The 16,102-nt window shown below is 53.0% G+C and overlaps 1 protein-coding gene across 2 annotated transcripts in view; it reads right to left on the bottom strand.

Moving 5' to 3' along the window:
- Positions 1-1,193: 1,193 nt before the first annotated feature.
- The window catches only part of ERGIC1 (endoplasmic reticulum-golgi intermediate compartment 1), a 114,224-nt gene continuing 99,315 nt past the window's right edge, over positions 1,194-16,102 (bottom strand). For both annotated transcript variants that reach the window (XM_061393223.1, XM_061393222.1), the window contains exons 9-10: positions 14,046-14,168; positions 1,194-3,068 (exon numbers count right to left, since the gene is read on the bottom strand). In XM_061393223.1, coding sequence (XP_061249207.1) covers positions 2,961-3,068; positions 14,046-14,168 — 231 coding nt within the window. In that variant the 3' untranslated portion in view covers positions 1,194-2,960. The remainder of the gene's footprint in view (positions 3,069-14,045; positions 14,169-16,102) is intronic.

Genomic DNA, 16,102 nt, shown 5'->3' with positions numbered 1-16,102 from the left:
GGTCTTTTTTAGGGGGGAGAGGGTAGTTGCACGACCCCTGAAGTAGGAGCATGGAGTCCTAACCACTTGACTGCCAGGGTATTCCCTGAGTTCAGAGGCATTTTGAGGAGGGGGTGGCAACTCACCTTTGCCAGATCTCTCCAAAGTATTCAACTTAGTTTTCCTCGATCCTTTCATTTTTTGATCGTATTTCACTGGTTAACTAAGTCACATCACTACAGCACAAAGCCCAACTGGCACAAACAGGTTTGGGAACACATCTCTGTCTGTGTGTACACTTGGTCGTGTCTGACTCTTTGCAGCCATGGACTATAGCCCGCCAGGCTCCTCTGTCTGTGGAATTTTTCAGGCAAGAATACTACAGTGAGTTGCCATTTCCTACTCCAGGGCATCTTCTTGAACCAGGGATCGAACCTGCGTCTCTTGAGACCCCTGCACTGGCGGCCGATTCTTTACCACTAGTGCCATCTGGGAAGCCCATACCTCTGACTACCGGTGGGCATATACTCCTGGTCACTAGCTTTGAGTGTCACAATAACTCAAATGTCACACACAGTGTTAAAGAGAGAATAGAGAGGGTCAGTGAAGAGTCTCTTGCAGACTGGTGTGCTCTCACACTCATCTCTGATATGTTCATCCATGTCTGTGCAGAGAAGGCTTTGAAGCACTGGGCAGCGGAAGGGCAAATGTCCATGCAAGTCCCTTTTTTACAGCTGGTGAGGGGTCTCCCTTACTTGATCTGGGGATACCTACGTGGAACAAGTACTGTTTTTGAAAATTTACCATGTACCACTCCCTGCATACATGAGCTCGTTCTGATCCAGTATAATTTATTTGCACAAACTATAGATTTAATTTCTGCAACAGTGCCTTGAGGTTAAGGACCTGAACTGAGGCTATGCAACTGGAAAGTAAGTAGATCGGGTTAACACAGTGTAGTAAATCAAGCTCAAATACCTCAATAAAATAAATTTTTCAAAAAAAGAAGAGGAAAGAAAGTAGCCGATTGCGGAACATTCTGTAGGGATTCAATAAAGGAAGATTGAATCCAAGGGTTCCTGACTTTCTGATCATGCTCACAGATATTCCCCATATTTCCCAGCTTCTCTCCTCTAGAATGAAATTCCATTCTGACTACGATCCCAGGCTCCAGGCTACCCAACCATAAGCAAGTCAAAAGTAACACACAGCAATGTTTCTGAAAATCAGCCTTTTAATCTATTTGAACCCAATGAGTGGGGAAAGAACTAAAACATTTTTTTTCCCTTGAGATTTTCCTTATGAGTCAGAGGTGTCTCTTCCATAGGAAACTGACATCCCCTATGTCCTCAAGGATTTTTTTTTTTTAATGCATCAACGTGGGATTTCAATTCACGTGCATGCCACACACTTCCCCACCCTGCCCTGCCCACTCTGCACAGGCACACATATTCACACACCCAAGGGACTCCTTTTGTAATGGGGGAAGTGAATGCAAAAAAAAAATCCATCTGAGTGGCCACAGATACCAGAAATAACCAAATACAGTTTACACTTACTTCCATCAACTCAAATGCAAAGGGAAGCTTCTCTAATTGGAATCTAGAGCCAAAAATCACAAAAGGCAGAGACTTGAACCATCCATAGAGATAATTTAAAAATGCCTTCTACTGGACACTCCCCTTAATTACAAAAGTATGCAAACAATCTTGATATAAATGGAAAACAGTGGGCAGCTCTCTCCCTGGGACAGAGGGGCATACCTAAAATTCCCTGGGTGGGATTCGTGCCTGGACCATGGCTCCTCCCTTCCAGGACTAAAGGGGAAGCAGAAGGGGGAGCAGTGGGGTGGGGGCCCACCCAGGAGCCAATGAGGAAACAGTGGAGCCACTCTAGGAACCAGGACTGAGTTGCTGTGTGGCCAGCTAATGGGGAGCTCGGTGGGGCAGGCGGGCCACAGCTGGGTTCAGAGAGGTCCAAGCACTGTGCACCCTTGGGAGCCCAAGGTGGACGTGCTAAGATGGGAGACAGGCTGGTCCACTTGGCTTCTCCCACCTAAGGCTTTGAGACGGCTGGCAGCCATCTGGGAAAGGCCAAGACATGATTACTTTAGGGTCGCAGAAAATGATGCTTCCCATCTGGACATCGATGTACAAACCATGTCTAGTCCTCAAAGGATGACTTCCCAGTCACAGCCTGCCCCTCCACCAAGCCATGCTGGGGCCACACAGCATGGGGGCTGAGGCACGTTGGCAAGGGGTGCAGAGGAACGAGATGAAGAGAGGAAGGGGAAGTCGCCAAGCGCCCAGTGACCAGTGGGCAGACTTGAGTCTACGCAGGCTGCTGCCCTGCCACTGGGCTTCTGCTTCTGGGTAGGAAAGGAAAGGCATGGGAGAGAGGGCCTTGAGGCCTGGGCTCTAGGTCAGGCAGGAAGGGATGGAGCAGAGGCAAAGGCTCCATCTACAGCGCCACATTTCAGGGCCCTGCCTGGGAAGTACCGTACTTTGTTGAAGGAGCCAGGTGGGAGGTGCCCTTGGGCAGCCTTGTCCAGAACCTGGAGCCCAGGTCTGCAGGCTGCCTGCCCAGGAGAGAACCCAAGTGGCCAGTGGGACCAAATCGTGAGGGCTGCGAGATTGTCAAAGCCTGGCTGCGAGCTGATCGGCATGGGTCTGGGCTTCCCCCCAACAGGGAAGGGACTGCACCTCTCCCAGGAGTGTGTCCCCAAGCTGTCCTGGCCTTGTCTCTGGTCTTGGGGCTCCTCAGGGAAAGAAAGGGGTGCCCCAACTTCAGGCAGTGTAATTTATCTAAAATTAAACTTGGGGAAAAGAGGTAGCGTCGAACCCAGGAGCCACCCCCTCCCTCCCCTCACCCCCACTTTGGGACACAGCCAGGTTTTGGGCCAGACAGAGGGCAGGAGGAGACGGGGTGCAGGGCAGGGCTGGTGGTCTCCCGGGTCCTTGGCCGTGGGGCCGGGCAGGTCATCAATGCATCTTGCCCAGCTGGATCTTCTTCCAGGCCTCCGAGGCTGTAAAGATACACGAGTCCAGAATGCCGGCCACAGTGAAGGTCCCACCAATGATGGCACAGATCTGAAAGTGGGGGGAATGGTCAGAGGTCAGTGGGGAAGGGAGCAATGGCCAGACCTCCCTAAATCACAAGATGAAGAGCTCAGCAAGTACTGACGCTCTGACCCGTTATGTCCACCCCGTGGTAACCAGTGGGATGTGGAACACATCCAGAGCTCAAGTAAAAACAATAATAAAAATAATTATTGGACTTCCCTGGTGGCCCAGTGATTAAGAATCTGCCTTCCTTGCAATGTGGGGGTTCAATCCCTGGTCAGGGAACTAGATCCCACACACAGCAACTAAAACCCAGAACAGCCAAATAAATAATTAAAAAAAAAAAAACAACTGCTGTCATAAGGGGCTGGTTATGAATGTCACCTGTATGTCTGTACTTCCTCAATTCACATAGTAAGGTAAGAACTACAGCAAAGCAGACAGCACTCACACACCCTTCTGTGCCAGGCCTGGAATGCTGATGTGCCCACCTCGCTGAACCCCCAGCCAGCTCTAGAGGGAAGGACTACTCTTACAACCATAGTGCAGCCGCGGAGACTGAGGCACAGGGCCACTCAGTCACTCGCCCAATGACACAGCATTTAGTGGCTGAAAAGTGAAAGTCACAAGTATTAGTCGCTCGGTTGTGTACAACTCCTTTTGTGACCCCACGGACTGTAGTCCTCCAGGCTCCTCTGTCCATGGGATTCTCCCGGCAAGAATACTGGAGTGGGTTGCCATGCCCTCCTCCAGGGGATCTCCCCGACCTAGGGCTTGAACCCCGGTCTCCTGCATGGCAGGCAGATTCTTTACCATCTGAACCAAACTGGAGTTCAAAACATGGCCCTTGGCTGCTTCCCAGGTATGAACAGCCCACCTCACAGAATTACTCACTTTGAATTTGACAGGACTCCTACTTGTGACGCATCAACATAATGCTACATTCTCCTCAAAATGTTCCGGCTTACCTATGAGTGCTTTCTGGGGCTATCAAAGAAACCAAAGTGCCTAAAAGATTTGTAAGGAAACTTTAAATGTACTTTTTCCCTAAAGACATACTTAAACCATTCATAAAAACCAGTGTTACCCACCACGCCGTATGCCCTGGAGGGAGGCACCTCTTCTCTCATGTACCCATGGGGTCCAGAGAGGGAAAGAGTTTGTCCAAGGTCACATAGCAACGGTATGCCAGAGCCGAGTCTCTGCCTCCCGAGCTCTCACTTCTCCCCCCATGCCACATTTAAGCAGGGAAATGACCACGGGGCTCAGGAGAAGCCACGCTGGGCTGCCCTGCAGGCCCCTGGCGCTGAGCACTGGAGGATTCTGGGAGACAGCAGCGCCTTCCTGGGTCCTCGGTGCCACGTGGACGAGGCCAGGAGACACAGTGGAGGCAAGAGGCAAGTGTGCATCGCACCAGCATTTATTTTTGAAATTATATTTCCACCAGATGAGCTAAGCGGAGGCCTGTGAGGCCCAGACAGAGCGGGTCTGTATGGATGAGCTGTAAGCAAGCAGCTGGCATTCCAGTAATAACAGCCCCAGAAACCGGAGCAGCCCCCCAGGGAGAGAGGAGGATGGGGGTGCTGGGGGGATTATTATGAAGTGTTTTCAGCGGGCAAGGCCTCTCCCTGCCCGCCTCAGAGCATGACGCAGGGCCCCTTTTCAAGGAAGATGACGGCAGGGAAGCTGGGTTATTTCGGTAGAGTGGATCAGATGATGGGCAATTTTATACCACAAAAAGCTTTTAGAGCTTGGATCAGAGGATAGGAAAATGTGACTTAAGTGCAATGGAGCAAATAATAAAAAAATAAAAAATAACCACACACACATATCTATATTCATCTGCACACTCTGGAGCCTGTGTGTGTGATGATTCACACACACCTGGCACCCAGACTGAGCTGCTTTCACGGGGCTGGCCCAGAGCAGAGACAACACGTGCACCGAGGCACGGGAGCAAACGCAGAGCTGGGGGAAACTGAGGCCTGGGAGCGCGGCAGGCTCTGTGGGCATCCACTGCTGCTGCAGCCCTGTGCCCCATTACCCTGCGTGCACTCAGGCGCTGGCCACCAGTCAACTGAGGGGGACCTCTGGCGTCTTCAGGGGGACGGTCCTCAGGGGCTGAGAGGATCTAGCCGCTGCCTGACGTGGCCACCGCCCCCCGCTTTCCTCATTCTGCCTCTGGTCTGCTGGAGCGCCCCACCTCCACACATCCACAGGGGGTGAGGTGAGGCAGGGGTCATGAGGAGAGGGTCTTGGGGTGCTCCCAGGCTGAAGGGCTCCCTGGACTTCAACAGATGGTGGCCACAGAAAGCCCCAGCACCAGGAGCCTGCCACATCTGCACTCGTCCTAGAGGGTGGTCAGGCGTGGCCATGACCCTCATCCCCAGGAGGTCTCTATGTCTGAAATGCAAATGCGGCCATGAGGCTGCACCAGATGGTTTGTCTGCCTTCAAACTTGGGCCCTCCCTTGCTGGTGGTAAGATGACGGCTTCACCAGACCTGGCTGATGGTTGGGGGGAATGACCAACCACACGTGTTAGCAGGCGGATCCAGCTCTTGAGATAAAGGCCTCATGGAAGGGAGCATGGTGACTTGGCATCTCCCTAACCAAGGAGCGGGGACAGGGCTCAAGATGAACACGAAGGAAAACGAAGCGAATCATGTCCACGACACTCATTCCCCTGCCTGCTGCTCTGCAGAGCTGGGAGAGCCGGGCCTCTGGGTGCGGAGTCTGGGAGGCGTGAGCCTCCTCACGGTACACGGCCAAGGTGGGGAGATAAGGACTGAGGAGCCCGCAGCAGCCTTCCTGGCTATGGCAGCGGGAAGAGCTTGGCCTTTGGAAGCCGAGTTGTCTCATGGCTGTCACCTTTTAACTCGGCACGAGAACGCCTTCCCGGGCCCCAGTTTTTTGATCTGCAAAATGGGCAAAGCATTCCTACTTTGCCAATGATTGTATTGTAGGCAATGCCTCTGGAATGCCTAGCACTTAGTAGGTGCTCAGTAAATGGGACCTCATCTCACCTTCCAATTGACTGGAAGGCTCCGACCTTGTTGCTAAGATCTGAGATTTTTCTAAGCCTGCTGCTGCTGCTGCTGCTGTCACGTCAGTCGTGTCCGACTGTGCGACCCAGTCTAAGAAGAACAACATATAAAATATCACTTATTCCCCAGAGCAGGTCTTTGGGGCTAAATTTCCATTCTCTACCTGACTCTTTAAGCAAAGGACAAGGCAATTTATGGAAGGACAGGGCGGTGAGGATGTCCCAGGTACTGCAGGCAGGTTCTTTATAGTTGCTCAGGTCCCAAGCCCTCTGAAGGTCCATTCTACAGGTGCAAACAGGTTTGCAAGAAGCATGTCACAAAGAACACGCCTGGAGGCAAAGCACTGCAGACCACAGAGGTTGTTTCCAGGCCTGGGCCAGGCAAGGAGCGCCCCTTAACTCCCCATGCCCTACCCCAACTCTACAGCTTAAAGCTCGCTGTCCTGAACGCCCCAGGGAGAGAAGTCAGCAGAAGAGCCGGAGCTACATAGGCTCAGGACATGTTCACTGAATAAAGGAGGGAGTGAGAAAGAGCAGAGGAGGAGTGAGAGAATGAATGAATAAATCAATGTCCCAAGGAGAGGAGGAGGAGGACTCCATGGCCCAGGCAGGGGGCAAAGAAAACTTGCTCTTCCAGGTGTGGGCCAGGGGCTGGTGGGTGGAGGAACAGACTCAGGATGTTGGAGGCTGCTCCTATCGCTCCCTGAGCCTCAGTTTCCTAATTTTTACAAACAGGAAGGCTGATCCCCATCCCTTCCCATGTCAGGACTGCTATGGGCTTGCCTGTGTCACACACCCCCCCTTGACTGCCTGTTCCCTTGGCCTCCTGCATCTCCCACCTTTAGGCAGGGGAACAACCTCGGGGGTGGGGGTAGGGAAGGGGAGAGTGGGGCTGCTGAACTGGGAGTGGCCACCCCAGCAGGCACACGCGAGCCCGCTCTGGTCAGCAGGCCCGCTCAGGTCAGCAGGCCCGCTCCAGAAATGGAGACGAGGACAGTTCAGTACGGAGGCCCCAGTGAGTCTGGGAGATGCACGCTCCTTTGCTTCCATCAGAAGCCATCCATAATGCCCCTCTGTTCTCAGGCTGACGCTTCCTCCCTGTGGCTCCCCCAGCTGCCCGCCCTTCCACTGTGGGGAGAATGAAGTCAGCTCGTCTACCTTAAGAAGAAGGAGCGTGTGTGTTCCCTTGACATTTTATTCATGGCTCTTGATGCCTTATAATATGAAGAGGACACGTTCCAACCACACTGGCTGGTGGCCTGAATCCCTCTGTTGTTCCACCAGGCTCCGGAGTCAGCATTCCTGGGGGCAGCTCCCAGCTCTGCAACCCTGGCTGGGAAAGCCAGTGGACCTCCCAGAGCCTCAGTTTCTCTCATCTGTGAACGGGGTCCACTAGGAGGCTCTGTCCAGCTGCCTGATGTACCGCTGGAAGTGCCTGGGAACCGTTCGTTCACTTTGCTCCTGCAGGCAGCCCAGCTTGCAGGGCTCGGGGAAAAGGCACAGTCTGAGGAAATAAATAATGAATCAGAGTCCCATCAAATGCTGGCGGCGGCAGTCAGGCTGGAGCCTCAGATGAGAACACCGAGGCTGTGGCTGAGAGAGGTGGGGGCTGTCGCGGAAGGGAAGCTGATGACTGGAGCTGGGAGAGGTGGGAGTAGAGGCGGGGAGGAGAGGGTGTGGTGATCTCCAGCCATGGGGTCATGCCTGCCGAACCTCCCACTTGCGCCCCTTATTCCAGGGGGCTGGGGGGAGAGAGTGGAGCCCTTTCCTTGCCATTTTTACAGTGGCTGCAGCTGCAAAATACCCAGCACCCTGGAGACTTCCCTGGCAGTCCAGTGGTTAAGACTCGGGGCTTCCAAAGCAGGGGGTGTGGATTCAAGCCCGGGTCAGGGAACTAAGATCCCACACGTCATGTGCTAATGCCAAAAACACAAGAACCCCAAACCCTCCCCATCACTGCCCCCTCTGTTCAGCACCTACTATGTGCCAGCGCCGAGACTGCACTTTTCCTCTGCTTTCCCACCCCATCGTGGCAAGTGGTGGGGCAAACGGGCTGAGTGCCTTTTCATAGTGAGGAAACAGAGGCTCCGAGACGGAATGACTTGCCCACAGTCACACAGCTATACCCAGTGGGCAAGCGGGAGGAACACCCAGGTCTGGGAGGCTACAGGGGGTCTGCTTTTCTTCAGTTCTCCCACCTGCTTCTCCCTGACCTGAAGGCTCCCCTCAGTCCTCATCTGCACGTACAGATGGCTTTCTTTTTTTTTTAATGGATGGTTTCTTTCTATTTTGTTTTCTCAGCTCTGTTAAGTCTTACATATCAGATATCCTGAGGTAAGAAGTCTCTGTCAGGGAAGTTCATGAAGAAGCTGTGGGGCTGTAAAAATAAGTGTGGTTTATACAACGTAGCCCATGCCATTCTAATACTCCTTCCTTGTGTCAGAACCTGCCCTAGAAAATAAGTGCCAGGCGCTTCTGTTCCAGACCCAGCTGGAGCAATTAGGGCCTGGTGCACAACCTTCTGGAAGAACGAACTTGGCTCAAATGCCCGGAAGGACCCGAACTGAAGGTTTTGTTTTTGTTTTTTAACCCATTTCCAGACCTGAATAACCTAGCTAATTTGGGGTTCTGCTCTGCTCCTCAGGTAACGGAAACTCTCTTGTGAGCCAAGGCGTGTGCCCTCCCCGTGTTGGCTCGCTGTTTCACACCGCCTCATAACTCGCTGTGCTAGCCCCGCTCTGGAGGAATGGTGATGGAGCCCACCCTCCGGGGGAGAGAGACGCACCAAGGAACACCCGAGCGGGAGAGAAGCGAGGCTCTGAGACGGCTGCTGCAGCAGTGCAGCCGCCAAGCTGGCCTTCCCCAGCACACAGTCTCAGATGGAAAACCTCCTCAGTTTTCTCTCCTCTCAGCTTCTGTTCTTTTACCATCCCATGTGCCCCCCACCCCATGCACCTGCTGCCTTTTGTCAATGGAAAAATCCTTGCAGGTGCCCAACAGATGAGTGAGAAGTAATTGGATAGAGGCAGGAAGACCTGCACATCAGCAGCTGACCAGCCTCAGACGGACAGCTTGCCTGCTTGCTTGCGTCTACACAGGCGTGACTGTGACTTTCCCACACGTGCTCATGATATTGGCTTGTTTCCTGCTACAATATTTCTTCTTGAGTCCCAAGATAGAAGTCACTATATCAGATGATCCTGGTGTCTTATTAAGGGCTCCGTGGCTTCTGGGGGTTCTGTAGCTGGGACATCCTTGAGAGTCTTTGTTTTGGAAACTGCAGGCTCCCAAGCTGGTGGGGAAGGGTACGACAGAGGCATGTTTGGAGGGCAAAGTCCTGGCCTTGCCATATTCTGGCTGTGTGATCTTAGAAGAGTTTCTTTACCTCTCAGGGCCTCAGCTAATTTCCAAATAAAACAGGAATGATACCATCTATCTTGGAGGGCTCCTAGTAGGATTAAAGGAGATGACTGTAAAATTACCTGGTACCCAGTAGCTGCTATAAGTGCAGCTCTATGATCACTCCTTTAAGCAGCTGTCCCTTGTATATTTCTGAGCACCTGTATCCAGGCCAAGTCCCGTGCTAGATGTGGGTAACAAAGAGGTGAATTAGACCTGGAACTCCTCACACTCAGGCCTGGCAGCTATGAAGTGCAATCAAAAGACTGGGGGATTATTTCACTGGCAAGGAGCATCACGAGGTCAAGGATGCTACCTAACTCAGCCATCCCTGCTGGCCAACGGGGACGTGTCATCACAGCTGCCACTTTCCGGTGGACAAAAACTCACGACCATACTGACCCAGTTTGGTATATACTTGGTGACTTCTGGTTGCTCCCCCCAAGTAGAATAAAACACACAAGGAAAGCAATGTGACACCTCCAAAGCCATCTAATCTGTCACCACTGCCCACTTGAAGGCCATCTCCAAAAAGGGGCTTTGGCAAGTGGCGAGGTAGGGAACAAATGTGTGCATGTGGGAGGGGGCACTCTAAAGGGGATCGCTTGCATGTTGTTAAACACCATCTGTTTATTCCCTCAGTGGTGGAATTTTCTGGAACAACACAAGGTAGCGGTCTGAACAAGGTTCTCCGGGTATCCAGAGAGAGGACCCTCGGGCAGCCTGGTGGAGAATTCCGGAAGGAGGACGCCTCCTCTGCTCAGGCTGAGAATGAACAGGTCTTGTAGACCATAAGAGCCTGGAGGGGCAGCCCTGAATAAGCCAGGGCTTTGTTACTTAGAATGCTTCGGGGAGGTCCCACCTGCCTCTCCGCTCCACACCCACTCTGCCGCCCCGGACTGCACCCACCCCTCATTCCAGCCCACCCACAGCTGCCTCCACACAGCCGCCACATGACGACATCCTGGCTTAAGTCCCCTCTTCAACAGCCCCTCTGAGGCGCTATTTGCAGAGGCCCCCTTTGGGGGTTCGGGGGCTTTGCACACAAGTGTCTGATTTTATAAAGAGAGAAAGAAAAGTCACAGCAGGTGCCTCCACTTCCCTCTTGGCCCCACCCTGCCCAGCGAGGGCTCCTGGAGGTCTCTGTACATGTGTGTCTGCGTGTGAGCGTCATCCCACATCTGCCGCCCAGTGACAGGGGTCTTTGAAGCTCCACAATGACGCCATCTGCCAGGGACAGCCGGCGGGCTCGCACTGGACTGACCCCCACAGTTGCCATGGCAACCAAGATGGCAGCATGGGGCCCTCAGAAAACCCAGCAGGCTAATGATGTCAGGAGGTACCCTGCAGAATGGTCCCCATTCAGGTGGAGGTGGGCAGGGCAGGGGTGGATGAGCGACTGGTGGCCAAAGGGAAGAGAAGAAGGCCTCCAGGCGATGCAGGTCAGGCCTGTGCCTTGCGGGTCTGGGGGACCTCCAGCTCTCAGAAGTCCTTCCCCATCAAAAGAAGCTACAAGGCCTCCACAAGACACGCTGTGCTGTACGCCTCAGCACACACTACTCCCTTTGCTGAGACTCTCTCGGCTTTGCTCACCAGCCTAGAAAACGCCTCCTCACCCTGCAAGACCCATCCTGAGGTGTCCTTCTCTGAACTTTCCCAACAGAGAAGAGTCTTTGTCACTGGAGTGCCTGGTCCACATCAGAGTCCTGGCTGATCCGGACTGCAGCTCTGTGGGCTCAGCCATCTCCCTGGCCTGCCAGGAAGCAAGCTAAGGTCAGAGACTGTGTCTAGTTCACTGTTCCTGCTGCCCAGCACAGGGTAAAGTCTAGCAAATATTATTTAGCAAATAAATGAAGTCACTTCACTTCTCAGCCACTTGGCAAGAAATTTCAACACTCAGAGCCTCAGCTGTCAGGAATGCAGGAGCAAACAGAAAGCAGGCCAGGAGAGCCTCCTGACCCCATGGCGAGGTGTGGGCACGGTCATCTCTCCACCAGTGTCGAGGCTGCAGACCCCAGGGCCTCTGAGATGCACACCACGTCCACACAGGGGTGCCGACTTGCGTCTTCGCTTCTGTCCTATTCTGGGCCTGCAGTAGGAGTACTGGCTAAGACTCAGTGCCACGACCTACTTGGGCTGCTACCCCGTGGGGCCTTGGGTAGAATCACCTGCTCAAATTCCCTAATTTGGAGCCAAAGGGTTAGTGCATCTCCATCCAAGTGGCTGAGCCCATTCACATCAGAGAACATATGTGGGTCCTCCTGCTTCGTGTCCTCCCAGTCCTTATGGGGCAGGCCCATCCTTCTACCAGTTTGATAGCATACGATTGGGTCTTGCTGTTTTGAATCTCATTCCTCTGGTTTCTAGTGAACCTTGGCATCTTTCCATTTTCAGTGTGGTCTCTTCTGTCAGCAGTCAAGTCCTTACCTATTTTCTTTTTGATCACTTGACTTTGTCTTATTGACTTGTAGGAATTTTATCTCTTTTGGCCACACCATGTGGTTTGCAGGATCCTTGTTCCCCAGTCAGGGATTGAACCTGGGCCCACAGCTGTGAGCGTACTGAGTCCTAACCATTGGACCACCAGGGAATTCCCTTTAGGAACTTTTTGATATATAAATTCTGAAGCATACCTCTTTCTTGGGCTGTGCTTAGCTGCTCAGTTGTGTCCAACTCTTTGTGACCCCATGGACTGTAATCCACCAGGCTCCTCTGTCCATGGGAATTCTCCAGGCAAGAATACTGGGGTGGGTTGCCATGCCCTCCTCCAGGGGTCTTCCCAACTCAAGGACTGAACCCAGGTCTCCCCCATTGCAGGCAGATTTTTTACCATCTGAGCCACCATGGACTGTAATCCACCAGGCTCCTCTGTCCATGGGAATTCTCCAGGCAAGAATACTGGGGTGGGTTGCCATGCCCTCCTCCAGGGGTCTTCCCAACTCAAGGACTGAACCCAGGTCTCCCCCATTGCAGGCAGATTTTTTACCATCTGAGCCACCAAAGAAGCCCAAGAATACTGGAGTGGATAGCCTATCCCTTCTCCAGGGGAACTTCCTGACCCAGGAATGGATCTGGGGTCTCCTGGATCGCAGGCAGATTTTCTACCAGCTGAGCTACTCAGGAAGCCCCACATCTTTCTTGTATGTGGGGCAAATATCTTCTTCCAATCTGTGTCTGGTATTTTAGCTTTATGTTAAGTACCCTTGGCTAATGAGAAGTTTCAAATTTTTATGGAGTCAGAGAACAGCAAAAGGCTATTTTGAGGCTCATATGAGCACCAAACTTTTAACATCCTTTGTATCCACATGGTTTTCTGTAACTGCAGAGCAGCCCTTTCCTGATCTGCTCTGAGTCCCACAAGGCCGTGGGAGGCAGGAAGAGTGGGGACTGTTATTCCTGTCTCATAGAGGATGAGACGGAGCGCCTGTAGCGGCCATCCGGCCTTTGGCCTCCGCGCATCCCATCCTCCTTCTTCTAGTGACTGGCCTCTGACTTTTCTCTGGGGAGCCCACTCCATCGCAGCCTTTGTCCTTGCAGTCTGGGTGGGGCTGGCCCACTGGAGCACACCATTCATTTTCCAGGCCACAAGGATGGCATGGGACCTGAGCCAGGCCAATGACAATGCTATTCCATCCAGTACTTGGGGTAGAATTACTGAGAAAGAGGCACTTTCTACCGGTAAATTCTATTTGAAAATGAAACCAGTACTGAGGAGAGCAGGACGATGAGAGGGCTTTTCCAGACATCTGTACCTGGATCTAACCATACCTAAAACCCATGTATCCTTCAAGCCAGCATATTGTGGGGTCCTGTCTCTTCTGGATCAATAACAGGGTCCTAACACAGACCAAGTCAGAGCAGGAAATTAAAGAGCCAAGACTGGACAGCTAACTCTCTTCTTTTAAAATTCTCTCATTATTAAAAGTACAAAGAGGCAGAAAGGCAGTTTCCAATCTAAGAAGGAGGGAACACCACACCATCTCATCCACCTCCACCACCTCTGGCTTACTAAACTTCTCAAGGCCTCCTGGCCGGGGCAGGGCACTGTGACCCTGCTGTTCTGACCCCAAGGACACTTTGAATGTGAAGTCAGGATAGAACAGTTGACAGAAATAGTCAGTACCAAGGAAAGCTGACATCAGCTTGAAACTGCCCCACAGAAAACTGGACTTAGTGGAGACAATGACAAAAAAGAAAAAAGAGAATAGGCGGAAGGAAAGAAAGAAAAAAAAATCTGACATTATCAGCAGCTAGCATTGAAAAGAATGAGTGAAATCCTCACTGTAAAACTTACACAGAAAGGATAAGCTTTGCTAAGGAATAATTTCCACCACAGTGAAAAACAATGGAGAAAATCAGGAACAGGAACAGTAAAGATGGAATTGCTTAAGGGATGGAAATGAATGAGTGGCATTCCCCTCTGGAAAAGATTTTCTTGATGAAATGCCATTGATATTGATGCACCTCTGAGGACATTTCTAAACACTCTTGTGTGGACAGGCTGAGCACCCTGCCCTGCGGGCCACGTCCTGCTTCTCGGAGGCGGCGCCTGCCCACTCACCGTGGTGATGAACCGGTACAGAGGCTGCCGTCTCTCCGTGTACTTGACCGTGATGGGGCTCAGGTCGTAGCGGAACCAGATGGCGGGGATGATGCGGCCCGTGTGGCTGTAGGCGACGTACTCCTGTGGCGGAAGGAGAGAAAAGGGTGGGGTGCGAGACTCAGACTCCAACCGTGTCTCAGGGCGGTAACTGCACAGGGTCCCCAGCAGCCTACTCCTCCACGCAAAGCCAGGCTTCGTGGACCCCTCCTCCCACACCCTTTCTTCCAAAGCTCTGCCATCAGCGTCCGGAGGGCCACCACTCACTGGGGGCATTTGGGACCCCTTTGACTGCTTAGAAATGGATGGCATGACCTTGGAAGCAGCACCAGAATCAAAATAGAGGCGTCTGAGAGCAGAGCTGTTGAAGGACCACTGCAACGTGGGCTGAGTAAAGGTCTATTTCCCCCTGCAGCTCCTGGGCCATGCAGAATCTACTGGCTTATCCAGTGGCTGTTCACCAAGCATCCCTCCTGTGTGCTGGCCCCGCGCTGGGTGCTGGGGACCTCAGGTGAGAATACCTTGCCCCCTCCCCAGAGGCGCCCACAGTCTGGAGAAGGAGGCAGATGTACAAACACCTGCCACACTGCAGCGCTGCAAGTGCCGTGACTGAGGAACATGGAGTGCTGAGCGGCCCGTGAGTGAATGGCCGTGTCTCAGGGATGTGGGAAGGCCTGGCGAGGAGGGGACAGGCTAAGCTACACATGGCCTCCTGAGCACTGTGTGTGTGAGAGAGATGTGGGGAAGGGGCTTCTTCAAAGAAGGAACACAATGAACTGGAAAGCCAAAGGGCAAAGCCCCACCACCAGACTCCTGGAGAAGCCCCTGGCTGGGACTCCAAGGATACCAAGGGGCTGAATTAACAGTGCATCCACTTCAGGATGCTGAAAACCTCGGGGGGACTCGTTCGTCCACAGCAACTGGAAACCAAACTAAAGCCTCAACCCCAAACGCTAAGGGCCAAGCTTCTCAGGGACAACCTTGAAACCGGCCCTCTCTGTTGGACTGCCACCAGTCCCCGTGGGTGCAGCCCCTCTCGCTCACAGGGCAGAATGGGGCTGAGGTTGCAGAGAGCTGAACACACAGTCCTGGCCGCTGGGCCCTTGCCAAAGCCTCAGGGGAAGAAGCCTTGGGCAAAACAAGATCAGCTTTCTCCTGGGAGAGCTGATGGGGCAGGGTGACTGTCTGGGTCATGGCCCAGAGCTGAGGGACAGAGGAAAATAATAAAACAGAGCAGCGGTAGGTACCACTTGCCAAAGCCTTTTTTGTGGGCTCAGTGGTTTTAAAAGCACTGCCTCATGTGACAGTGATCTTTTGAGGTGGGGACCATCCCCATTTTACACATGAGTAAACTGAGGCACGGGGTAGTTGTGTGATTTGTCCCAGGTCACAGCCCGAGTGAGCGGCTGAGCTGGGTTTGAGCCGGAAGTTTGCTCCATAGCCCACACGCTTTCTGCTCAGATTGCATCCGCCTTCCCCGTCTGTTAGATGCTGTCAGCACTTGAGGGTTCCAGTGAGATGCCTGCCAAGAAACAGGATGCCTCCGCCCCAGAGAGTTACCCCAGCACATCAGTGCAGGTGGAGCCAAGCAGAGGGACCCCAAGCCCCCTGGGAAAGAGAGGCTCCCAGCCTGGCAGACTCAGAGGGCCCCCCGTTCAGACTGAGTAGGTGATGTGGTCGAGAGACCAGGTTCTGGAGCTGGAGAAGCTGGTTCTAATCCCCATTCATCCACTTTATAGCTCCAGGACCACCTCTCAGTGCCTCAGTGGCCAAATCTGCAAAACGGGGGCAATAAGAGGCCCAACGTCAGACCTGTTGTGATGACTGAAAAAAAACGGTGGAGTAGAGAGCTGAGCATGATGTCCAGCCCATGGTGATTCCCCATAAATGACAGCTACTACTCTTACTCCTGGGGCTTCCCTGGTGGCTCAGACAGCAAAAACTCCACGTGCACTGTGGGAGATCCAGGTTCAATCCCTGGGTCAGGAAGATCCTCTGGAGAAGGGAATGGCTACCTG

This window comes from Bos javanicus, chromosome 20 (assembly GCF_032452875.1).
Source record: "Bos javanicus breed banteng chromosome 20, ARS-OSU_banteng_1.0, whole genome shotgun sequence".
In the NCBI taxonomy this organism is placed as follows: Eukaryota; Metazoa; Chordata; class Mammalia; order Artiodactyla; family Bovidae; genus Bos; species Bos javanicus.
This window is presented reverse-complemented; position numbering and strand designations above follow the sequence as displayed.